The sequence below is a fragment of the Folsomia candida genome, unplaced genomic scaffold, assembly GCF_002217175.1.
Source record: "Folsomia candida strain VU population unplaced genomic scaffold, ASM221717v1 Fcan01_Sc019, whole genome shotgun sequence".
NCBI lineage: Eukaryota > Metazoa > Arthropoda > Collembola > Entomobryomorpha > Isotomidae > Folsomia > Folsomia candida.
The window spans coordinates 348,266-371,794 of record NW_019091211.1 but is presented as its reverse complement, the minus strand read 5'-3'; the positions used below and the strand labels follow the sequence as shown (position 1 = coordinate 371,794).

The following is a 23,529-nucleotide window of genomic DNA, read 5'->3' as shown; positions in this document are numbered from 1 at the left end:
ATAGTTAAATTAAAGTATGTCAAATTTTAATTATTATCATTTATTAGTAAAATTCGGTATCTGGACCGGGTACAAAAATAACAAGTGACTATATATACGTACCAACAAAGAACAGAGATTATAACCAAAGAAAGATAATTGATAGAACAAGAAATTTGGTAGCACCAATTAACGAAATCATATTTCTGTCTCTAATAATAATGCCCTTTGCATGGGTAATCTGAATTTAATGCTACATTTAAACTAATTAGTTCTCGTCGACATCATCCGCCCCCAGCTGAATGACCCAGTCGCCACTCTTCTTCACCGTTTTCGCCAAGGGCGACAAATTACTCGCAGCGATGGCGTCTTCAACATTTTCATCGTCATTAATTCTGTCAGGTTTGGACCACACCCTTTTGTGAAGTGGCATAGAAGAAATTCTAGTGGAGCCGAATACTACGATACAAAATGCACAATTATTAATCTCCATTTCATTTCATAGATAATATTTTTAAAATGCGAAAAAATTGTGTAAATATAAAAACTGAAAATTTACACAGTTTACTTATTTCTCCAGTGGAGAATCTTCACTTACATGAAATATCAAGTTTCATTTCAATCTCAAATGCTGGATTAAACCCGTCATCCCGACTGAGTTCGCCTTCCTGTGAAAGGACAAGCTTCTTCATGGTGCCAATATGGGGGTAAAGCAGATAGAGGGTGGTTCCGACCCAGGTGATATCGACGGACGAGTGATCCATCGTTTCCTTTGTGACGAGACGGATTTTAGCATCTTCGATTTCTTCAGACAGCATTTTCGTCGTGTCAGGAGGTATGATTTCGAACACAACAAGTTCAGACAGCCTAAAAAATCACAGGAATTTAGTAATCCTAAAAACATTCTGAAACTAAGCATAAAATGATATTTATACCCGGTTATCATGATACAGACAAACACTCTCCCGTCTGGCAAATACGTCGATTTCATCTTCAAGAGTTCATGACTTGGTTTTGATTCCTCGATGGAAGGTTTGGATTTTGATGTGGGCGTTTCGGCGACAGTTTCGTTGGCAATTCCAAGCATTTCAAAAACGTCCCAAGCTTCAACCTTACGGAGGAGGACATCATTTAGGTGGTGGGGATGGCCAAGTTCGAACTCCATGTTACGAGGGTCGACTCCCCACAGGATGAGAGTACCATCCTGCCCAGTTATTAAAAAAATTGTCACACATTTAACCACATAACTACTTCATTAGTAATAAGTTAATTATTATAACTGCTCACGGTCGAGGCGGAAATGAGATAGTCGTCATTGTTGACCAATCCAAGATTAACCACAGCAGTCTTGTGAGCAAGGGCGTAATATCGAATTTCATACGCGAGAGGGAACTTGGCCACGCGAATTTTTTCGTCACGATCACAGGTAATGATGTGAGGAGAGGAGGAATCATTTGTGATGGTCTGGAAGTTAATTAATTAAACCTAAGTTCAAGGGAGATTAACTAATAAAATAATCATTAGTTAATCACCATAATTAATTACTCACCATGTCCATGACATAAGAAACATGACCCATAATTGTTCTGAACCTAGATATGGCCTCTGTTCCAAACATGGCAGCGTAAACGTCACCGGTTTTACCTGTAAGGATAAGCCAATGAGGAAATTTCTATGCAACGATAAATTTGTATCTTTTTACCTACCCAGCATAACGATATAATTTTCATCAGGGTCAAACATAATTTTCTCGATGCGTTGCGGCATCACCCAGCTTTGGCGTAAGGACCAGGCGGAATCCTTGAAATGGAAAATGTACACCGTTTTGACATTGTCGCATATGACGATGTGTTGAACAGGATTGCGACGCGTTATGTCGACCGCAACGCAGAAAATGGTTTCCGGTTTAGCCCTGGAAATGATATTTTAATTATAACTTAAATTTGAAATTAGAATGTGTATTTGTTAAAATTAGCCATGACTGTAAAAAAGAAAATACTCACGTGCTGGCTGGGGGACGGTTACCTGGCAAGGTGAGTGTGCACGGGATCATACCACTATCATCGGGAGCACTAGTAATCAAAATAGCGTTTATACGATAAGTACATCCTGGTGGCTTTTGTGGTAATCTTACCCAGTCGGTGAAAATATGTAAGCCGACTGTCTCCCCATGACAACGGCGATATTTGAGTTAACAGCAAACATGGTTTACGATGCTATAAGATTCGAAATAATTAATGATACAAGAGATAATCGCAGAGTTAATTAATTAAATCAAAATTATTACATTATAATTATTACAAATCATAAAGCAAATTTGAAATATTTTCTATTCCTACCTTACAACTATAGGCGACCAGAGTAAACCCAGTAGAGAAGACGGTTAAATATCATTAACACTTTTACTTCAATACCTAACTTTTCGATATTATGTATTATTGCGAAAGTTTGAAGTTAAAGAAATTTCCAGACCTGAAAACAACACGCGAAAACCAAGTCTGTGCGAAAACCGCTGCACGAGAACGAGGAGTTTGAAGAAAACGTGGCTTCATTTCCCGGATGCATGGGGTTTAATGAGATCAGTTCAGATGGAAATGGAAATATTACAAATTTTGATATTTTTGGTAGAATTTATTTCCTGAAAATTAAATTCGAGAATACATTTTCCAAACATTTGTACGGTTTTATAATTAAATGTTAGATTATTGAAGATAATGAAATCGTCTTTACATTTTGAACTATAAAATTGTAGAGGTAAAAATAATATTAGTAAATACGGATCAAAAAGACAATTTTACTGGTTGTAAAAATATCTTAACTAAAATAGAGTAAATATATTTAATATGCTAACATTCAATTAGAAATCCCACGGATAGAAAAATTACAAACGTATCATATCATAAATTGATAACCCATAATTTACGTAGGAATCTGAAGACAAGTTTGTCTTCATTACACACTGAAAGTAAGAAAATAATCGCCAAATTAAGAAAATGTGTGGCATCTTAAAATTCTGCGCCATCTTGCTCCGCATAATTATTTTACAACATTAACGTTTAGGGCATAGAAAACATTTATTAGTTTTGAATTGGTGCAGTCAGAGTGGTGGATGTGGCTGGCTACCACAATTCGCCTTCCTTCTCCTTGGCAGGAACTTCAATGACACGAGGTTTGTCAATGACTCTGGCTGTACGATTTCCTTTCTCGACAATACCAACGATCCACGCTTGATAACCTTCCGACTTTTCGATCTCTTTACAGAATGCTGCGGCTTGCTCTCTTGGTAAGCAAATCAAAAGCCCACCTGCATACACGACAAACACCAATGCAATTAATTACATATTCCAAACAATTTGAAAAAAATGAGAATCAATTCTAAATTATATAATATACCAGACGTCTCTGCCGATAATCCCTGCAAGATTGGAAACGTGGTTCCACAAGCCTTAGAAACAGCGGTCATTCTAGCTATTACTGGAAGGTTATGAATGACGAATGACACTTCCGCCTTTTGATTTCGAGCAAGGTTTTGTGCATGGCCCAGAAGTCCAAACCCACCAACGTCAGTAGCAGCATGAGCACCGTACTTGTGCATCAAAGTCGCAGCTAAATGGTTTAAAATTGTAATTATACTTGCACATTTTATATACTTATTTCTTATGGTAAAAAAATATATTACCAGTTCTATTAAGTCTCGACATGGAGTCCATTGCTCGATTGTATGCTTTACGAACTTCGTCTTGACTTATCACCAACTTGATGCGGTTCCATCGATCCGGCAAATCAGACCATTGGTGCACGGTCACTGCAACATGAGTACCTAATGGCTTTGTCAATACTAGAACGTCTCCAGGGAGAGCGCTTTCAGGCCTACATTTAAAAATGCAGTCAGAAAAAAATGATTAAAAGATTTGTCATAAAAAGTTATAGTTAACTATAAAAAAACTCGTACATAATCACTTCCGGACTTTGACAAATCGAGCTGGCAACCCCACCAACCGTCAGCCAGGGATTTAGAACGGTTTGTCCTCCACGAACATTTGTCCCAGCTTCCATAGCAGTATTCTATATATAAATTATTCTTATTGCTATCATCACATAAATATCACATCGCACTTTATTGCAAAATATGAACCTTAAACCCTCGCATTATTAGAGGAACGACAACATCTCTCTCCTTGTCAGTCAATTTGGTAGAGACGCCCATGAGCATCAACATGTTGTCACATTCAGTCACCCCCATGGCATACAAGCTACTCAGGACACCAGCACATGCAATTTTCCCTAAGAAAAAACAAACCACAATTTATTTCCTGCTTATCTATTCAAATTACAACGAATCTTCCATTAAATACCTTGAATGTAGGGATCATCAACCAAAGGATAGAACAAATCAACAGTTTGAACAGCACAGAAACCTTCATAACGAAGTGGACTGATGCAAGCATCCATACCAATGCAACCTAACGATAAATATTATTCATTATTTTGTACACCTTATTATTTACAGATTTCCACCCCCAGCAAGAAAGATTTTACGACTACCAACTCACCAACCCCTCCTTCAAGCTGCACATGATCTTGTGGGTTATCTTGAATTCCTTTCAGCAATTTGGCAATATCCTCCTGGGGGATTTTACATCCATTTCCTTTCAAATCCGCATACTTTGTGAGACGGAAAGTCGCATCCAGTTCGTGCGCGACTGGGTCGAACGACCGCCGCTCGAGAGATCCTGACCCACCCAATTCCAACGTCTCAACTTCCGATGGGGCTTCCACCGCCACCAAGTGAGCCTCGTGAACAACCGTACCGTTCACCTCTTCCATCTTTAAGGTAATGAATATGAATAAATTTATGACATATTTCATTTTTATTACAAAATTATGAGCATTGATTTATCAAATAAAAAACATCCACACAAGCTCATCTACTAAATTCAAAATTTGTTTATACAGAAAGAAAACATAATAAGCCCCCCCCCTTACGTTTACCACCACCAACATAATGCGAAAATGCGAAAAAGTAACTTTTAAACTCTCAACTCAAATATCCCCAGTTAAAATTTATTGTCTTTGTTATTAAACCTTGTCTCTAATGTTAAATAACCAACAATGCAAGTAAACAGGTCAGAAAATGAGTATTATCGTAGAAAAATTGTCCTCCGCTAATAATAATATGGAGGTTGCTTACCTTGAAGGGAGTGGTTTGCAATTTTTCAAAAATTTCTTAAAAATTTTCGTAAAAGAGTTCCGCTCACGGCTGGAGAGGAGGCAAAAAAGTGAGTGGAATTGCTCGCTTGCTTGCTGGTGTTGCCGGGAATTGAGTGAGCGGAATGAGACATGTGCGTACTTTGTTGCTTCGGCAAATCCACGCCACATGCAAAATCATGAAAGTAGCAGCTTTTTTATCCATCAAGATGAATGCGTAAAAATTTTCATGTTTATGTTTCTGAGCCACGAATTATTAACAAAACAGTATTGTTATTATTCAAATTCCACTAATTTTCTTAAAACTGAACGATACGGAAGAGTGCAAATAAATGACAAAAATATTAACGGTAATATCAATTACAATTTATTTACAATTTGTTTGCCGGCTCAACTAGGGTTATCTTACGATAAATTTTCCTTCTGAAGACTGAATAAACAATGTTGAGTAAATCAGTTCTAATTTCAATCAGCCAAACCAGCCCAGCCAAGAGGACGCCAGAATTCAATAGTATCCATAAAATTTGGAAATGTGCCGTCGTCAAGGGAACAGGACCCACGGGAAGGTCAATCGTTAACCGACCCACTCTTGACTTTATGCGTTGAAAGCGCTTCATATCTTTTCGTAAGGGATCTCTATGCTGAATCCCACCATCGTCAGCGTCGTCGTTGTAGTCCTCGTCCGAACTTTGGTCCGCAACGAATGAGGCGAAGTAAACTTTGAGCAGAATTTCGCCAATTGCATATTCCATGACTTCTTGGTGTAATCTGACAATTTCACTTTTTTAGGACAGCAAATTAATAAAAAATAGCATCAACTTACCGGAACAAATCGGTAATCCCGCCATTAACTAAACGCCCAATTACATTTGCAATGTCGTTAGTGTAATGACCGTATTTGACACTCCAAAACTCTTCGTTGACAATGGCATCTTTTCCCTTCCCGTAGTGATTGACACTGTAACGATTCCTCATTAGGGCGAGCATCCCGGTAATGATGGCTTCATCTTCGAGAACATTGATTTTCCCGCTTAGCGCTAAATCCGGTCTTCTCCCCTCCGTTGGTTCGTACCGTTGTATAAGTTGGGTCAGAATTCGACCTCTTTCCGAACCCTGGAACTTGGCTGCTTCTGTAGAAATGATTTCTAACAGGAGAGGATATTCGCCTGGCCGTCGACCCCCAAAACCGACGATTGGACGATCATCTTGTAGCAATTCAGAGAAGGTGCACGCGCTCAGGGTCGATGTCGGGGAGAGAAGTTGCTGTACAAGGTTGCTCTTGTAGGTCGTTGCGATCAGGAGGCAATAAAAGAGCCAAATCACGTAAAGGAATTGGAGGTCAATTTGGTCTCGCGTGAAGATTTTTCGTACCATGCCAGAACTGGTGCACTGGTCGATATGAGCGCGGAATAGTATTAGAGTTATTCGAGAAATAGTCGAGTATTGGACTGTGTTTCGGACATTTGAACGAGGTGATGTTTGAAATTCAAATTTTTGCGTTTTTAATGCTTCAAACGTCCCGCTTTTTGGTATTGTGAGATATTGAGGTTTTCTTATTTCGTTGGTTCTTTTACTGTACATTTTAACTTTGTTATACACTCCAAGAAGTAGTGTTATGCTTAATATTAAACCGGCAGAGCATGCAAACACACGCCATCCGACAGGTCTGATTAGAGCGACTAACATTGCCGCAAAATCATTTGTTTTTACGGCAGCGAATGAAATCACAAACTTCTCCCTAGAATGGATCAGAAGGGCGCTGTCAATTTTCTGTCTTTGCAGGTCGTACGACGAAATTGCAAAGTCAATGTCTCGATCGTCTCTATTTTCGGGAAATTGTGATGACCCGCACGAAGTAAAACTTAGATTTAGATGTGTCGCAATTACCTTCACGATCATGAGATGTCGGTTCTTTACACTTAGAATGGCTTCCATTTCGCTTTGGTACCACGTGTAGAAATCAAATATTACACTTTTCGTACGATAAAACCAATCATCCAGGTTGGACACGGAGCGTATATCGTGATTTGTTTTGAATAATTTTTCAGAAATTTTGAAGCACTGGTTTTGAATTTGAATCCTGATTTTTTAACTGTAAATTTTGTTGGACAATATTGAATTTAACGATGTGTCCCGATATCAAGCCGATGTGATGTAGTTGTATTATTTGAGACGCATCGATGCTTGTATTTTCACCATTAGCTCTGAGAACTCCTAATGTTTTATGAGATTTAGTGAATAAAATTCGCTTTTTGAACGTAAAGTTTTCCGAGAGAACTATTAAAGGTAGAAATTCAAAGAGGTCGATTTCTCTCTCATTTATTATTGGGTTGCCAAATAATTCGAATGGTTCGTCAGAAGAAAATCCTTCGTAAATATGGCTTCCAGTTAATTGTACCAAAATTAAATGAAAGATAAATGAGACAAAGGATAATGAAGTGTTTGGGAACATTTTGAAGTTTCGAATAAGTTCAGATTGATTTTGCATAGTATGTAGAACGATTTGCGTTCAAACACGAAGAATAATCTTGAACTTTGCCTTGCCTCTATAAATACTTCATTTTTGTTATTGGACATTGATATTCTTATTGATATTCATGATCATACATATTAGATATTCTATTGAGTTCAAAATGTTTTCAATTTTGTGCAATATTAAAACTAAATTTATTATCATGATATGTTTGGAGTTTATCCATATATGTATTTTTGCTAAATTTATTTAACAAATATATATACCATAGTATCAATGCGGATATGAGAATAAAGTAGTTTAAAATTAATTATGATGCCACATAATAATATGTATGTAGCCGAGTATGTGAATACTTACAGCAAAACCAATTTTCAGGGGTGGGCAAGATACTTTGATTGCAAGATACAAGATACAAAATAAGATACTCTCCCTGGTAAGATATAAGATAGAAGATACAAGATACTTCTGATTCACTTACACAAGATACAAGATACAAGATACTTTCCCACAAATTATTTATTCAAGATACAAGATACAAGATATATATCTTAAGATACTTTTTATATTAGATAAGATACTTTTTCAACTTTATTTTGCTTTAATTATTACAGTTTAGTATTCAAGACCAATAGTATAAAAAATGATATTCAGCAGTCCAGCTTAATAAATATTTACTTTAAGTAAAGTCGCTTTTTCAAAATTTTCGTCGGTCATTCCCCGACGTTGCGGACACATTACCATTTTAGCATAATTGAACAACCTTTCGTCAGGAGCTGAGGACGGAAGAGGAGTGTTATACTTCATAAAAGCCATTTTTATAGTAGGAAAATTGTGCAGCATTTCAATTTTGTCGGAAGGAGAACGAAAATATGCCTCACATTCTTCTTTTATTTTAGTCTCGTGAGACTTTTCTTCCTCACTGGGACCATCGAATTCTTCGAATTGGAAAAAGTTGTCATCAATTGCGTTTTCCTTCCTAGCATCTTGGATTCTCGTTGGCAAGCCATCTTTTGGAGGGATTTCAGTATTTACAATAGTGTTAGTGGGGGTTTCACTGCACAGTGTTTCAATAAAAAACAATTTTGTCTCATTCATTTTCTCCCGCGGAATCCAACGCAATTTGAAATATGGATGGCAAATAGATGCTAGTATGGCGTCCTTATGTACATCAGAAAACTCCAAGTACATTTGAAACCGCTTTCTGAATTCATCAAGTAGGTATGTAGGAAGACTTTCGCACAAATTTGGCTTGGATTCTAGTTGTTTCAATAATTGTTTCTCAATATTTAACAATGTTGGTAGTAATTCCCCATAGAAAGTTTTATTTTTGCCTTGAAGTCGATCCAACGCTATTGCGATGGGTGCGACGCACATCTTATACTGTTTAATGAACTCAATTTCTGTACCTTTGAGTTCGGGAATATCAGCTGCTTTACAGATTTCCGTAAGTTTGTCTTCAAATCTCAAAAGACATGAAATGGAATCGTAGAAAGAATTCCACCTTGTGGCAACTGGGGTGACCAGTGATATCCCACAAACCTCCTTTATCTTCTCTGCTGATTGTGTGGATCTCGAGGATTTGTTCCAAATTCCTTGACACTTCCCAAAGGTAGACCGTTGAAGTCTGGACGTATTTTTTGTCATATCCGATGAACATATTAAGTTCAATTGATGACTAGCGCATCTTTGGTGGGGTGGTAATTTGATAGCCTGATCTTTTGAATCTTTGGAAGTTTCTAAAATTGTTGACAAATCTAGAAATTCGCAGGAATTCAAATCACTTGAATTTTCGTCACCATCATTTTCATGGGTTGAATTTTCTTCTGGGTCGTATGCAAATTCTTTGAATGCTTTGAGAAAGTTTGAGCCTCCGTCGGTAACAGCTTTCACAACTATTTCTACTGGAATTTTGTATTCAGCTAAAATATTCCAAATCATATCTGCTATTTTATCATAGGTATGACTTCCTTTAAATCGTCGACACGCGAGTGCGACAGATTGGCGGGTAAGTTTTTCGGTAATCTACGCAATAAATTAAAACGACACCAGTAAATAAAAATAATGACAAAAATCCATATAAATATTCTCTACTGCTTATAATCTTATAAAAATATTCTTACCCAGTGAACCGTCATTCCTAAATAGCTGCGCTTTTTACCTTCACATGACCAAGCGTCTGTTGTTACGCATAAGTATTTTATGCCGTCAAGTCTCGATACCACAGATGCTCTCATAAAATTGTATCTGTCGTCGATCCTTCGAATAAGGGTTCGACGCGACATCGGCTTTACTTCAGAATTTAAGCCTATAAAGATAAGTATATATTGTGTGGGGTGAAGCTTCCTTGCAAATTGGTATTATCATTAATTAAATTACCTTGAACTAAATTACGGAACCCTTCTTCCTCTACTGTCGAAAAGGCGTGAAGTCCTTTGACAATAAAGTCGATAATTAACTTTTCGTGCTTAGGTGGGGCTTTCTGAGTGCTGACTGGGAGAATTTTGGTAATTTGTGGCTGAGTTTTATCATCCGGCTTTCTTGGTAAACATCTTTTTTTCTTCACACATTCTTTTACGTCTTCGTCATACTGGCGAGTAAGTTCTTTGTGAGATCGCTAGAAAAAAAATGCTGGTAAAATGTTTGCAAATTTTCAATCTATTAATTATTAACATTAATACAAAAAAACTTTATGCATACTTTTAAATGGTTGAGGAAGTTGGTAGTTGATGACAGCCCTCCTTTGAACTCTGCTTTTTTACTTTGCGGGGGACAATTTTTACATTTTGCAACAACAGATTTTCCATCTTTATCTTGACTTATAATTTCAAAATATTTTCCCGACAAGATAAACGGAATATTCGCACTGTCCTCAGCCATTTTACAATTGGAAATACTGTTGCCACAATGAAAAATGAAATGCTTATTACTTGTTAGACTAACGATAATAATTAAATACTAATTCACTAAAACATGCGTAAGTGCGAAAAGGCACGACAATGGGCATAATTTCATTGGCCGCGAGGTGGAATGCTCGATGCTTAAACGGAGTTGCGGAGACAGATGTCAGAATATGTAAAGTATCTTGTATCTTGTGTAAAAGTATCTTAAATACTTTTCACCCGTACACCAGGTAGATAAGATACATGCACAAGATACTACTTGATTGCCTAAAAGATACAAGATACAAGATACTAGATACTCTGCTAGTTAGGTGATGAAGATACAAGATAAAGATACTATCTTGTATCTTTTATCTTTTATCTTATATCTTAACAAAGTATCTTGCCCACCCCTGCCAATTTTACAAACAGTGGTTCATACATATTTTAGGTTTGGTTATTAGGTTATTTGGTTATTTGGTTAGGTTAGGTTATTTTAGAGTTGGTGGTGCTGAAATAAATTATTCATGCTGTACATTGTGCTAGAGCGAAATTTATTTATTATGTCAGTTGTTGTATATACTTAAAGAAACCCATAATACACATTCAGGTATCTATTCTTACTTCACCGATTACTCGTAGTGTCAAATTGCCATGCACAAAAAAATCGATGCAATATTTTAAACTCAACTACCTAACTTTAACTACTTAGAATTTCAGCACTTAACAAAAAGGGGATAATTACAACGCAACTCGGATCTGTCAAAAACGAGTAAATTTGGACATTTAAATGAATTTTTGACCCCATTCATGCAGCCGAAGAAAGTGTCACATTTCGTTGGATTCGGGTCTGCATAGATTCCATTCGGTTTGTTTTTGCAGGTGAAATTGCAGACGACCAAGTGAGGAAAGTTGCACTTTAATTTAGCCGGATCAAATAAGAGTTCTTTTGGACAAAGATAGTCTGACCCCTTCCCAGCCAAGCAGCCAAAAAATGCTTTGCAAAAATCTGGATCTGGGTAAAATCCGTCCGCCTTCTTCGCACAATCCGCACTTATCGGTATGGAAGTAGTGGGTGTTGTCGGTGTGGCGGTGGTGGGTGCGGTCGTCGTCTCAGTTGCATCCTGCCCCCGACGCAAATCAATATAATATATATCCTCCAGCACAGTAGTAGATTCCACTAGATCTGTGGTTGTATTAAACCGTGTGAGTAATCCTCCCAGAATGTAGATGCGATCCAATTTTGGAACAAAAACGGTCCCAGCTCGATTAAACACTGTCCCATTTTCCGCACCGGGAATATTTTGCACCGAGATGTTACAAACATGAAGCGTGGTATAGTTAACTTGCAAAATAGTTCCATTCGAATTATATCCGCCAACAATATACCCAACTCTTCGCTTATCATCCGATACAGGGGATGCCCGCATATACGACGTTATGCCGGGAAAGTTTGAAAAGTATACAATTTTCAAGGTATCCTTGTTTGGGTTGTACTCAACGATAGGGGCACCTGTTAATATGGGGGCTGCTGTATTATTTGACTGGCGTGGTTCACTACCAAATATGTAGGCGACTTCTCCAATTTTGTCGTAAAGGGCCGTTCCGGTATTGTAAGAAATTGGCAGGTCGCGCAGTTTGGTAATACTCGAAGTGACTCCGTTATAACTTTTAAAGGTTGTTGCATAAAGAATGTGACCGTTGTAAGGATGATTGATTACTCATTTTTAACGCTAGCCTAATATCAATCTATGCACACGTGTAGCGGTTAAAATGTTTCGTTCTTTATTTAATTTGTCCTGCAAATCAACCAAAATTAGGGAATCCGTCTAACGATATTGTGTTGAAAACTCAATAAATTCTATAACTTTTCGTATAAGCTAGAAATTTTCTATGAAGGCAAAAGTACGCATAAGAGTTGCCAAATAATTTTCATATCTTCGGTTATCCGCACTAGTCGTACTTGAATATCGAAATTATAATATATACAAAGGTGCGAGATGTAAATTTCAACTGATCAGTAAAAAAAAACTGTCACATTCTTTATGCACATGACCTGAATAGCAATCGATCGTCTCCATAACCACCCCAAAAGTATATCGTGCTAGAGTTAATTTGAAAATCTGCACTTTCATAAACTCGGAATGGAAGCAGTGTCCCCACAGTATTTACGGATTTGTTTGAAGGATGAAACTGATAGATTTTATTTGAAAAATATTCCGAAGCGCTATATTCGTAACCACCGAAGTAATAGAAAAATCCAGCCTGGTTATACATGGCAGTTCCGTAGATAAGATTTGGTGAAAACTTTGCGAAAGATTCGACTCGATCCGTTGAAATTGAGTAGCGTCGAATAACCTCTCGATCTTTGTCGTCAAAAAATGACCCAGTGCCACCAAAAATGTAAATAGAATCGTCTCCATCGTACGCGACGGAGAAGGCTTGCAGTTTACTGGGCAATTTTCCTTTACAAATTTCTGCAACAAATGTGGAAAATGTCTCCTGCACAAAGGTGTGGGTCAAAATTATGAAGAAAATGTTAAAAATATCCATCTTTAAATCTTACTTGTTACAAAGGAATTCTGTGTAATTGTATGTACTTATTTAGATTCATTAGTTGACTGCTTTGCTTCGCATTTTTGATTTTGTTGAGGGGCGACGCAGGTTTCGTAGCAAGTTGAGTGTTGCTGGATGATATGCATAATAATACAATATTTAATTTTAACAAACCAAGGACAACCGTATCTGATACAGAAGTCGCATATTTATAAATTTATTGCGAGGGTAGTTAATTGCACGAAGAGTTTTGTGTCCTGTAAATCCGGTAAAGATAATAGAAATTTGAATATGAATTGTTGTTTTCAGTGAACAACATAACCTCTTTATAGCTACATTGTATGGGTGAATGTACATACATATTCATACTGAAATATTATTCTTGTGTGTGTAATTATCCAACAGTATTACATGGCATGAATTTGTCAATTGGTATAGTGCTGAAAAATACTTATCCAACAAAGGAAAATGCTATTTTTACTGTGATGTGTGCATAAATATTTGTACGTGTACACACACTGGGTCGTGGAATTCAATTCTTTATCTTTACATAACATGCTCCTTCCTACATATTGGTACATACTTCTAGAGTATTTTGTTTGAATTAAATCGAAAATATCAATCTTCATTACAAATTAATACAACCGTTCAGGTATTCTTTTCAGCACTGCTAGCCTGAAAAATTAACAACAACCAATGAACATTACACTTAACGTATGTATCACGTATTCACGTATGTATATAACGTATGTATGTATTCCTTATTCACCATTTGTAAGAAAACTCAATATGTGCACTAGATAATAATTTAAATCATTAAGGTTTTCTATTTTGATGGGCATAATCGTCTAGAGGAAACTGCATTTAATCTTTCACGGCCATGAAAAAACCAATTTCTGCTTCTTGTAGGCTGTGCATAAAGCACGGATTGATTTGGGGGACCACTATACATTATACCCTTCCTAAATGTGTTACGTAATTATTTATAACATGGGAAATAATGTTTTTCCCCAAGGGTCAAAATTCTCCTAAAATCGACCAAATAATATATACATGATCCTTTAGTAAAAATGATAATTTGTATAGTTTCACATTCTACTTGAAAATCATACAAATATAAGTTCATTCATGATATGAATTTCATATTATCACTTTCATGGGGAAATCCAATCCTCATTAAATGGCATCATTAACTTCACACCGATAACGTTATAGGAATTTGTCAGTTGTTCCGGTAGTTTGGGTTCTGGAAAGTGTCGAGTCGAGTTCTTTTGGAAATTTGTTTCACAAAAAATTACCTTCTGCATTTTAGGGAGCTCAAGTTGTATACAATGCAACTTAATCAATTGGCTGTCATCACAGCCGTTTTGCTGTTATGCGTTCAGGATGGAGTGACCAAGTTTGTAAGATGGGATACGGTATGACCTCGTAATTTAAACCGAAAGATTTCTGGTACTAACAATTTGCTAATTTTTGCAGGATATCGGTGATCTCCCTCATGGTAAACGTCCTCCATATGGTGAATACCCTCCGCAGGGTCAACACCCTTCCCAGGGTCAATACCCTCCCCAGGGTCAATACCCTCCCCAGGGTCAATACCCTCCCCAGGGTCAATACCCTCCAAATGGTGAATACCCTCCCGAGGATGGTCTTGATTTTCCGGATGAAGGTGGTGACTGGGAACTTAATCCAGTGTTTTATCCAGGATGGTGCACTGATGATGAGGAGTGCGGAATTTGTAGCAGATGTAGCTTGCTTAGTGGGGAATGTTACCCCGATTATAACCAGGACCCACTGCAATGCGATTATATTTACTGATAAAAAATATGATATGCGACAAAGCATGTTTCCATAATTTCGGAATAAATTTAAAAGAATATTTAGCGATATCTACGTATATCTACATAGATTTCAAGTACTTACATACAATTCAAATTTTAAGCATTTATATAAATACTGCCATTTTTCTTAAATAAGATGATTATGACATTATATTCGCTTTCTAGCAATGTGTGCCCCAAGTAAATTTCTGAGCCGAGTTTAAGAAAAATATACACACATTTATTGCAATATTATAAATTAGTAGTAAAACTTACAAAATAAAATACAAATGAAATAATTAAGTAGCATATTGATTAAATACTGATAAAATAATTTACGTCGATTCTCTTCTCGTGAGTGCAAGCATGATTGGATTTAACGTTTGTAGAGTAAAATTCAATTTAAAAGCAGGCTCCTTATGATCGACTCCTCTTTGGCAGCTTGCCACCCTAAATTGACCAAGGATTTGAACCAACAATATTTTCGCTTCGTCCATGGCGTAACGATTGCCTGAAAAAGAAAATCTGATTAAACTGGTGACCAATGTGACGTTTGTTAAATTAACTACTTACCAACGCAATTTCTGGGTCCCATTGCAAACGGTATGTACGCGTAGGGATGTCTCGACGCACAATTTTCTGGAAGGAATCTGTCCGGGTCGAAGGTTTCAGGATTTGTGAAATAGTTAGGATTTTGATGAAGGAGACACATAAAGATTCGCACTTCGCATCCACTTTCGAGCTTCGTTCCATCATCTGATTAAACCAATTATTTATTGATTAATTTTTCCGACAATTTTTGTGCGACTAGGATTTGGTCAATTGCTACCAAAATTAAATTAGACTTATAAAGTCTATAAATGGCCAGTTTCAATTCTACGTGCCATTTTTCCAACTTCGCTTAACTTTTTGAGGTAAAAATACCGATAAACTCACCTAATACGATACCCTCCACTAATTTCCGGCTCGTCGTGGAAGCTGGCGGATAAAGTCGGAGGGTTTCTTTCATACACCTTTCCAATAGTTTAAGTTCAGCTAAATGTCCAGTTTCCACTTGGTGCATGGATTCCTTGTCCGAGAAGACAGCGTCCAGCTCGTCCAGAACGTCGGCTTGAATACTGGGGTTAAGTGCGAGTTGGTGAAGAGTGTGCACCACGAGGTTGGTCGTAGTATCGGAGCCCTGTATCAATTAATTAAATGAAGGAATTATGAAGAATTTGCATACTAAATGTGGGGCAATGTGAGACTTACGGCGATAAAAAGTGAGACGACGTGATGAAATAAAACCTCCAAGTTGGTCTCGGTCTTGAAAAATGCGTCACAAAGGAGACCACCATCCGCGTCAGGGTCTGTTTGCAGGAGTCTTTGTCGCTCAAGTATCCGCTGAAATGTTGGAGCAGAAATTCATTTTATATATTTTAATGATTAATTTTGATCGAAATTGATTTAATTTTATACCGGCATTAATAAATCCTTCACAGATTTCAATACAAATTCTTGTTTATCGGCATGACCGAAAAGTTTCCACAAAATGGGGACAGCTGAAATGTAGGGTTTCATTACTCTTACGCGAGTAACTTGATCCCCTCTAGAATATAAAAAGTGGGATCATTTTAGGCAAATGTAGATATTTTTGGTGTTTAAAAGATTCAAACTAAGTTTAATTCTGACTTACAGTTTCGACGCCGTAAAATATCTTTCAACAATATTTTCATCGGGTTCTGGCCGAATTCCAAAGATTGATTCAAACATGTTCGAAAATGTGGCCTCATTAACGAGTTGCTCGATATCGACAGAAATTGTTTCGTCACTATTTTCCATATTTTGTAAATTCGCCATCAGTGCTTCAGACCCCCGGTGAAAAATGGGGAGATGATTTGTTATCATTTTACTTCTGTGGAAACTTTGAGTTAACGTTTTCCTATCGGATTTCCAGACTTTTCCTATTTTATATTTTTTTATAAATTGGGGTAAAATGAATAAATTTTAATTTAAGGGGAAAAATATTTACCTTGAGAGGTCAGGAGGCCCTTGCCCACCATCCATTCGCACTCTTGCAGGCCATAGCGACCTCTTTCCAATTGGGAAGGTTGGCTGAGAATTTTCTATGGTGGACAAAATTAGAATATATTAAGAAATTCAGAGAACCACAAATTCAGAAAATTCTTACTTGAACGTTTGTTGCGTCTGCGACAAAAACGATGGGTTTATTCCAACGCCAAGCGATAAAGGTGGACCCCACATTTTCAAAGATGGAGGCTGCTGAGTGGAACTCGGTTTCTGTGATCAAATAAATAAATGCATAATTGAAGACAAAGGTACTTCACTAGTTTAAGAAAACTTGCGCCAACGTCATAGTTCAACTATGGCGCAAGTTATCAAGGAATGAAGTAAAACCCCAAATTAATTGTGATAGATAGTTACCAACCTGCTGAACCGGGGCGTCGCAAGCCCCATTTGTTTCCAAGCAGTGGAATTTTTACGAGGGTATAACATTTCGAGAAATGTGAAGGACGACGAACCAACCAGAGATAAATGTACGTGGCAAAGAGGAGTATTACACAGGCGAAAAGTAGCCAGGACTTGTCTAAAAAAAATGTAAAATTTCAGATAAAAATTAGTAATTATTAAAATCTTAGGTGTGTATCGCTACCCAAATTGCCATTGGTCGTGTCTACAAATTCGTAATAGTCTGTATTTTCCATGTTGTGTACTAATATTTTCCCAGTTTAGAAGTTGCAGCCAAGATGTCAAGATACTGCCAATTGTGTCCTCTTATATAGGAATGCATGAACCTCAACCATCATGTCAAACTATGACGTAAAAATTCAACCCTCAAAATTCCAGGTTAATGTAAATAAATAGTGTTACACTGCAAAATTAATTGAAAATCCGTGCATCCGTTTTATCCTTATAATTGTTAACGTAAGGACAATAACAAATACGCAATAACTGGATTGATAACGATTGATAAGAGCGAATAATTAGCATCAGGCGAGACTTTGCCCATTTCTCGGATGTTATGAAGATGCGCAGCGTGTGGATTGATGTGATGTAATTTATGCATGTTCGCCTCATTTCTTTCGTTCGTTGAATTTATTTTATCCCGCAAATCAATCGAACTTTGTTCTCACGGTGGGACGAGTAAAATCACGGGACGCCGTGATGCTTAGAAAATGTTGACCTAATGGGAGATTTGATTTATAAAGGAATTTCATCATCTTGTCCGAGGCGCAGTAACGTTTGATTCACCGTGGGTAATTTTAGGAGGCGCGTCTGGTAGGAAAAATCCGTTTGGTGCAAAAGCACTGGGAATTTGTGGGGGTACACACAACGTTAAAAGAATATCAATGACGAACAATTACCATTTCGTCATAGATACGTAGTTAATCGACTTGATCGGGTGCAAAAAAAACTTTCCGAGAGTACATTTAAATTATTTTAGGTTATTACGTTGGAGGTGTTTTTTATAGAAAACATGGTCACGTCAACCTCTGCATGTCTCGCAAATTAATTAATTAATTCGTAAAATCGACCAACATAGCGTAAGGTAGATAGCTTAAGTAAGTTCTTCAAATTAGATTCCAAGGTTATTTTGGGTTTTGGCTCCATATCTTGAGCGTTCTGCAGGGTTAATTCGGAGGTACGCGAGCCTGGAGTTTCATGCAACATGCTAAATTTTAAAATCCAAAAACTTTTGGTGGAGGTGGATTTGGGTGAGGGTGGGGGTGGAATTATAAATGCCGCAATGAAACCACTTGTATTATCCGCAAAGATGATTTATGTATATTCTCAAACCTTAAAAAATCAGTACATCCAGCAAATTAAATTTCAAGAATTTATTCAAGAATTTATTAAACTTGTTCCAAATAGTACATCAAATTAAAGCAGTGATACTTTGACTAGGTAAATATTTTCGTGCAGAACCATAACCATTTATCATTCAGTTTAACCCCTCAATACGGACATCCAGCCTCATTTGGCGATCCGGAAATCCTGAAGGCAGCAAAGACTTTGGTGTAATAGGCGTAACGCTGTCTTGATTTGTCAGCATTTTGCCCGTTTCCTTGGCACTCTTGAGTCTGACCGTTGATGGCTTTCGTGGTTCGGCCAAATTCGTTCGTACCGCCAAGAGCGGAGTGCACGTTGACCTTCCAGAACCAGGCGGACACACCCCACGACAAATCTTCAGTCTGAGCGACGGAGTCAGGATTGGTTTTGAGGGTGTCTCCCTTACCGAGGGCGCGCGATGCTTGAATGTAGTTTGAGCACCAGGTCAGCTGGAGATACCCACGCCCGTAATAACTGACACCGGATGGGCGGTTGCTACCCTGACATTCGGCGACCCACTCGCTCCATGCTGGGTATCGGTCGGCACACCCGTTCTGACCGGAGCAGCCCCATTCTCGCTTGGTGGTTAAACCGGCTGGCGGAAGTTTTAAAAATTTATATAAAATTCTGTCTAATTATGGGGTCACTCAGATGTTTAACCGTTGGGAAATTATAGGGGCAGGGTGAAATTATTCAACTTAACGAAACAAATGAGTTTGAAGGAACTTCACATCCACATCTTAATGATTAGATTGTTAATTAGATTATACATATTTACCAGACTCGTGGAGAGTTTGTGCCAAAAACATGGCAGCTTCCATTTTGGACGTAATTGTGCCGGCGGAGAGCGAATTAACAAAGCCTTGGTATTGGGCGCTGGTAGGTTTTGGATACCCGTTGGTCGTTACTCCAGCCTCGAATTCAGCTTGGGTAACCGACACTAAAATTGAGCAACAACTTCTTAGAATTTTTGTGTAAATTTCAGAAACTGGAAATCTCTTTAAAGTTTTAGTTCGTACCTTGCCCATTTGCGGAGAAAAAGATGGCCGATGCCACAACGAAAATGTGAAATAGTTGCATTTCAATATTTTCCTGTTAAAGCTCAATTATTGTTATGAATTGACTCTTCGGTTAAAGTTGGAATGATTTTGGTATGCTCCGAATTGCATTTTATATGAATTTCAAGTACTCGTCACGCCTATTATGCATTGTTCAGGTGTCAAAATTTCCGAAGCCAACAGTTGCAAATTTTTCATACCTTGGCCAATTTCGAACTACAAAAATATGACAATAAATCAAATTTAACAAATGAAACTAAATGGGCAGATGGTTAGGTTAGGTTAGGCAGAATGAGTGACTCTTATTTTATAATAGACATAAATTAATCAAACATTGACAAGTGACATCATTTCATAATTAATTTGCTCGCTATCTGCTTCTCATTCATTTCGTCAAATTCACCTAATACGTCAACATATAAATAATTTATGTGTACCAAACAACTCGTAGATACATACTTCGAAAATTCTGTGTTAGCAGGAGATTCATCAAGTAACGCTATGTAACGTTATGTTATGTAACAATAAGATTACAGATGTTCGTTCAAGTAGCAACTTAATATTCAATTTTTTTGTAGTAAGCTTCTTTAAATACCGACTTTGTTTATATAATTTTAGCACAAATTATTTATTTCATGTCATAGTTCATTCATAAGTTTTATTAAATTATTTAGCATTTTCTCATATTTACATACATATGTAAATATGTATAAATAGAGTATAAATATGCATTTAGATGATTCCGATATCTGTGGCAGAAATCTAATTTTTGAAGCATATGCATATAAGCATTATACATTTTTATTATGTGGTAAATTTTCCCTGCATCCGATTTCCGTACATTCTGTCAGTTTATTCAATTATTCAATTTATCATATTAAAATATTTTGTAGTGCATAATTGAATATTCAGATGCACTGATAAATGCTATAGCACAAGGCAGGATTATTGAAAAGAAATTGGAAAATAAAATTATTAATCCAAGGAAGAGACACACGTGTCATTGCTTTCAAGACGGTAAAGGTTAATTAACAATTTGCCTGTACAAGTTTGTCTCTTAAATTATTCAAGTGCAAAAAATTGCAATTTTCTCTAAAAAAAATTAAAAATACTACGAAATTTGTTGTCCATTAAACTCATTCTCATTAAATTTAAGTTCACATGTAAAAATACAACAAGAAAATCCTTGTAAATGCGTACGTGATAAATGACTTTAATGACTGCTGACAATTCTTTAAATGGTCTTCAAAGCCTCCCAGATAACAATTTGAGATTTCGCTGTGAATTCGCTATCGAATTCGCAGCGAAATGTCCGCCGATTCGCTAGCGAATTCGAGGAGAAATCGTGGAGTCGCTGCGACTTCGCTTCGAATTCGCCAGCGAATCGGCGGACATTTCGCTGCGAATTCGATAGCGAATTCACAGCGAAATCTCAAATTGTTATCTGGGCTGTAATCAATTTTTACATATTTTCGTTGATTATTACAAGACCACGACTTTTAACTGGTGAAATTGCTCTAAATCTTGTATGTACAGTTCCACTATGTATAATACATATAATATTTTTCCATTCATCTGGACTGAGACCGAAGCTATGATTGTACATAAATATGTACATCTAAAAAGGACACAAAATAAATCCTTTTCCCGAAAAAAATCCGTCGAATTGCCCATCGATTAAAGTTGGGGGAGTGAACCTAGCAATTTATTTATAGCATTTCATACGGAAGTTAATAAGCAGGTTTGTCTGAAAAAACTGCAATTTAATCAAGATTCTTTGATATCGTGTGGTCAAAACTTTTATTAAACATTTGCCCTTTTCTTTAATGCTACGCTACGCTCAAAGCAATAGGTTTAATTGAATATTTTACATGCCTCTACTGTATCAATACCTTTAATCTGGGTATTAGTTTTTGGATTTGGTTTTGCAAATAATTGGCGATATTTATTTCCTTGAAAACATCCATTCGTACATAAGCATATATGTTTACCTCAGTTTTTCTATGTAATTTAAGGTAGCGTTACTTGTAAAAAGCGTGTACTTCGATTTTGACATTGACCATAACCAAAGGGCAAACCCATTTCTAATAATAATCATATGTGTATCACAGCACGGTTTTAATTCAGTATGCAGAAAAAAATTCGATTAATCAGCGGCTACATCATGTCGCAGTTAGTTCGAGGATTACAGAGTTTTTCTAAATATTATCATTTTTCTGGTTCATTTTGTCCTAGAAAATCTAATCAGGTTAAAAATTCCGAGTTATTGCCGCATAAAATGGAGGTAGCAATTTTTAAGGTGGGAAATACTATACGAAAATGTGCAAAAGTGTACAAATTTCCGGAGATATTGATAGGAAATAGTGCCCTAAATATTTCTAGGAGCTGGATTCCATTCAAAATTATGTGTACTTTGAATTTTTTATACATCGTCGCTATCATGATTTTATTGCAACTTGATAATGATATGTTCGTGGAGGTGCAAGTTTACCAATTTATACTTGCCGTGAATGCAGCAAACATTATACCGCAGGGACACTGCTTGTTGCATGATTCGGAGAGATTAAACTGGATTTCGATGCAGTTGCGAAAACTATGTAAGTTTCTAAATAATTAGTAATCTGGGTGTTTTTTACTTGTCATATGAATACTAAACAAGGAGGAGAATAATGATGTTTGTAGCTCAATAAACTGTAAAATTTTTGCAAAATTATTGCGAAGTTTGTCAAAATACAATAACCCGCAGTAATCAGAGAAACTGTATTTCACCTGCTTTATATTATTGCCAATTTCCTGCAATAATATTAGCGTACCTATAAAATATTATTTAATTAGTTTTACTCATTAAATTTTGCTTTTTCTCCCGAATTAGACAAGTCTCCCCCGGTTTGCCCCCAGATATCAAAGCGGTATTCCTACTGGACACAATATTGGACCTACCTCCTCCATTACCTCTTCTTCAATATGGCTCAGAACTACGTTTCTGTCGCAACAACCCCTCTGGTTGGAGAGATTGACAGCTTTTACTACTTTCTTGACACCGTCATTTCCGCCGATTCGGTTTGGATTGACAAACTGCCCGGTAAAATATTGCGAACCGTGGCCACCTCGATTTTCTGCTATCATTGGCTCTTCGTCGGCTCGACGATGTTTCTGTGGACGTTTTCCACAATATTTCTCATCTCCGACATCCTCTCAGCCCTGGAGAAGCAACCTTTCGAAAATCGGCTGGGGTATAATTGTGTCCGAATTTTGGTCGCCGTGACCAACTCGGCGACCAGATGGATCATGGCGACCGGCTTTTGCGTCGTGTCAATCATATTTTTCGTGGCGTTGGACATCTCGGTGAAATTTTGTGGCAAAATTCCACACATGGTTTATTTCACTTTTGTGATTGTATCAATATTGATGATTGTGGTGGCTGGGATGATAGTTTCTTTTTCGGCAAGGGTATTAGATCGGAGTGGGAGGTATGTGAAAAAATGGGGGAGAAGGGTTGCCATGGTGACTAATGTGTGTGCATTTAGGAGAAGGTATTGGATCAGGGTGTGGAAAGCGGTGAGTCCGGTGGGGCTGGAGATGGGGTGTTTTGGGAAGGTCGATAAGATGAGTATCTTATGTTTGGGGGAGGTTTGGGTGGATTATACAATTGCGATATTGTTATTTTGAGAAAGTAAAATTAAGTTTATGTAGATCTTGATTTTGAGGTATTTCAAAATTAT

General features: G+C 37.1%; 8 protein-coding genes across 9 annotated transcripts; 1 reads left to right on the top strand and 7 right to left on the bottom strand.

Annotated features, from left to right (window-relative positions):
• Nucleotides 1-19: 19 nt before the first annotated feature.
• LOC110857591 lies at nucleotides 20-2,499 on the bottom strand. Its single transcript, XM_022106188.2, has 9 exons — nucleotides 2,319-2,499; nucleotides 2,114-2,195; nucleotides 1,983-2,051; nucleotides 1,686-1,891; nucleotides 1,529-1,623; nucleotides 1,267-1,443; nucleotides 915-1,183; nucleotides 578-846; nucleotides 20-438 (listed from the first exon to the last, which is right to left on the bottom strand). The coding sequence occupies exons 2-9, from the start codon at nucleotides 2,182-2,184 to the stop codon at nucleotides 248-250; spliced, it is 1,347 nt and encodes a 448-aa protein (XP_021961880.1). The 5' UTR covers nucleotides 2,185-2,195; nucleotides 2,319-2,499; the 3' UTR covers nucleotides 20-247.
• Nucleotides 2,500-2,603: 104 nt separating this feature from the next.
• On the bottom strand, nucleotides 2,604-5,320 carry LOC110857518 (inactive selenide, water dikinase-like protein). The gene is made up of 8 exons (XM_022106107.2): nucleotides 5,171-5,320; nucleotides 4,533-4,806; nucleotides 4,335-4,442; nucleotides 4,115-4,263; nucleotides 3,932-4,044; nucleotides 3,659-3,849; nucleotides 3,373-3,585; nucleotides 2,604-3,283 (listed from the first exon to the last, which is right to left on the bottom strand). The coding sequence occupies exons 2-8, from the start codon at nucleotides 4,804-4,806 to the stop codon at nucleotides 3,099-3,101; spliced, it is 1,233 nt and encodes a 410-aa protein (XP_021961799.1). The 5' UTR covers nucleotides 5,171-5,320; the 3' UTR covers nucleotides 2,604-3,098.
• A 211-nt stretch (nucleotides 5,321-5,531) lies between these two features.
• On the bottom strand, nucleotides 5,532-7,775 carry LOC118438174. Its single transcript, XM_035858000.1, has 2 exons — nucleotides 6,011-7,775; nucleotides 5,532-5,955 (listed from the first exon to the last, which is right to left on the bottom strand). Exons 1-2 carry the CDS (start codon nucleotides 7,120-7,122, stop codon nucleotides 5,559-5,561), a joined length of 1,509 nt encoding a protein of 502 aa, XP_035713893.1. The 5' UTR covers nucleotides 7,123-7,775; the 3' UTR covers nucleotides 5,532-5,558.
• Nucleotides 7,776-8,187: 412 nt separating this feature from the next.
• LOC118438279 lies at nucleotides 8,188-10,540 on the bottom strand. The gene is made up of 4 exons (XM_035858215.1): nucleotides 10,361-10,540; nucleotides 10,040-10,277; nucleotides 9,784-9,968; nucleotides 8,188-9,685 (listed from the first exon to the last, which is right to left on the bottom strand). Exons 1-4 carry the CDS (start codon nucleotides 10,538-10,540, stop codon nucleotides 8,324-8,326), a joined length of 1,965 nt encoding a protein of 654 aa, XP_035714108.1. The 3' UTR covers nucleotides 8,188-8,323.
• A 554-nt stretch (nucleotides 10,541-11,094) lies between these two features.
• Nucleotides 11,095-13,191, bottom strand: LOC118438337. Of its 2 annotated transcripts, XM_035858319.1 has the most exons (3): nucleotides 13,109-13,191; nucleotides 12,599-13,044; nucleotides 11,095-12,210 (listed from the first exon to the last, which is right to left on the bottom strand). In XM_035858319.1, the coding sequence occupies exons 2-3, from the start codon at nucleotides 12,817-12,819 to the stop codon at nucleotides 11,259-11,261; spliced, it is 1,173 nt and encodes a 390-aa protein (XP_035714212.1). In that variant the 5' UTR covers nucleotides 12,820-13,044; nucleotides 13,109-13,191; the 3' UTR covers nucleotides 11,095-11,258. The 2 variants fall into 2 exon arrangements, with proteins under 2 accessions (XP_035714212.1, XP_035714211.1); XM_035858318.1 differs by having other exon boundaries at nucleotides 12,599-13,175.
• A 1,140-nt stretch (nucleotides 13,192-14,331) lies between these two features.
• Nucleotides 14,332-15,151, top strand: LOC118438247. The gene is made up of 2 exons (XM_035858159.1): nucleotides 14,332-14,516; nucleotides 14,578-15,151. Exons 1-2 carry the CDS (start codon nucleotides 14,430-14,432, stop codon nucleotides 14,914-14,916), a joined length of 426 nt encoding a protein of 141 aa, XP_035714052.1. The 5' UTR covers nucleotides 14,332-14,429; the 3' UTR covers nucleotides 14,917-15,151.
• A 78-nt stretch (nucleotides 15,152-15,229) lies between these two features.
• On the bottom strand, nucleotides 15,230-17,735 carry LOC110857815 (cytochrome P450 4p1). Its single transcript, XM_022106426.2, has 10 exons — nucleotides 17,572-17,735; nucleotides 17,347-17,505; nucleotides 17,089-17,198; nucleotides 16,930-17,023; nucleotides 16,594-16,861; nucleotides 16,377-16,506; nucleotides 16,170-16,301; nucleotides 15,855-16,098; nucleotides 15,492-15,674; nucleotides 15,230-15,429 (listed from the first exon to the last, which is right to left on the bottom strand). The coding sequence occupies exons 1-10, from the start codon at nucleotides 17,621-17,623 to the stop codon at nucleotides 15,254-15,256; spliced, it is 1,548 nt and encodes a 515-aa protein (XP_021962118.1). The 5' UTR covers nucleotides 17,624-17,735; the 3' UTR covers nucleotides 15,230-15,253.
• Nucleotides 17,736-18,742: 1,007 nt separating this feature from the next.
• On the bottom strand, nucleotides 18,743-19,893 carry LOC110857637 (acidic endochitinase SP2). The gene is made up of 3 exons (XM_022106238.2): nucleotides 19,769-19,893; nucleotides 19,528-19,689; nucleotides 18,743-19,344 (listed from the first exon to the last, which is right to left on the bottom strand). The coding sequence occupies exons 1-3, from the start codon at nucleotides 19,827-19,829 to the stop codon at nucleotides 18,875-18,877; spliced, it is 693 nt and encodes a 230-aa protein (XP_021961930.1). The 5' UTR covers nucleotides 19,830-19,893; the 3' UTR covers nucleotides 18,743-18,874.
• Nucleotides 19,894-23,529: the final 3,636 nt, after the last annotated feature.

Coding starts and splice junctions, on each gene's coding strand:
- LOC118438279 (XM_035858215.1), bottom strand. CDS start 10,540: ATGGCTGAGGACAGTGCGAATATTCCGTTTATCTTGTCGGGAAAATAT. Junction 10,278..10,360: donor ACTTCCTCAACCATTTAAAA/GTATGCATAAAG, acceptor TTTTTTTTCTAG/CGATCTCACAAAGAACTTAC. Junction 9,969..10,039: donor GTTCCGTAATTTAGTTCAAG/GTAATTTAATTA, acceptor TTATCTTTATAG/GCTTAAATTCTGAAGTAAAG.
- LOC110857591 (XM_022106188.2), bottom strand. CDS start 2,184: ATGTTTGCTGTTAACTCAAATATCGCCGTTGTCATGGGGAGACAGTCG. Junction 1,444..1,528: donor TTTCTTATGTCATGGACATG/GTGAGTAATTAA, acceptor ATTAACTTCCAG/ACCATCACAAATGATTCCTC. Junction 439..577: donor AATGAAACTTGATATTTCAT/GTAAGTGAAGAT, acceptor TTTGTATCGTAG/TATTCGGCTCCACTAGAATT.
- LOC110857518 (XM_022106107.2), bottom strand. CDS start 4,806: ATGGAAGAGGTGAACGGTACGGTTGTTCACGAGGCTCACTTGGTGGCG. Junction 4,443..4,532: donor GCAGCTTGAAGGAGGGGTTG/GTGAGTTGGTAG, acceptor ATTTATCGTTAG/GTTGCATTGGTATGGATGCT. Junction 4,264..4,334: donor TGATGATCCCTACATTCAAG/GTATTTAATGGA, acceptor GTTTTTTCTTAG/GGAAAATTGCATGTGCTGGT.
- LOC118438337 (XM_035858318.1), bottom strand. CDS start 13,095: ATGGATATTTTTAACATTTTCTTCATAATTTTGACCCACACCTTTGTG. Junction 12,211..12,598: donor GACGATCGATTGCTATTCAG/GTCATGTGCATA, acceptor AACCTTTAAAAG/TTATAACGGAGTCACTTCGA.
- LOC118438247 (XM_035858159.1), top strand. CDS start 14,430: ATGCAACTTAATCAATTGGCTGTCATCACAGCCGTTTTGCTGTTATGC. Junction 14,517..14,577: donor AGTTTGTAAGATGGGATACG/GTATGACCTCGT, acceptor TAATTTTTGCAG/GATATCGGTGATCTCCCTCA.
- LOC118438174 (XM_035858000.1), bottom strand. CDS start 7,122: ATGGAAGCCATTCTAAGTGTAAAGAACCGACATCTCATGATCGTGAAG. Junction 5,956..6,010: donor GGGATTACCGATTTGTTCCG/GTAAGTTGATGC, acceptor TGAAATTGTCAG/ATTACACCAAGAAGTCATGG.
- LOC110857637 (XM_022106238.2), bottom strand. CDS start 19,829: ATGCAACTATTTCACATTTTCGTTGTGGCATCGGCCATCTTTTTCTCC. Junction 19,690..19,768: donor TTTCTCCGCAAATGGGCAAG/GTACGAACTAAA, acceptor GCTCAATTTTAG/TGTCGGTTACCCAAGCTGAA. Junction 19,345..19,527: donor ACAAACTCTCCACGAGTCTG/GTAAATATGTAT, acceptor AACTTCCGCCAG/CCGGTTTAACCACCAAGCGA.
- LOC110857815 (XM_022106426.2), bottom strand. CDS start 17,623: ATGGAAAATACAGACTATTACGAATTTGTAGACACGACCAATGGCAAT. Junction 17,024..17,088: donor CAGACGCAACAAACGTTCAA/GTAAGAATTTTC, acceptor TGTCCACCATAG/AAAATTCTCAGCCAACCTTC. Junction 15,430..15,491: donor GGGACCCAGAAATTGCGTTG/GTAAGTAGTTAA, acceptor TTTCTTTTTCAG/GCAATCGTTACGCCATGGAC.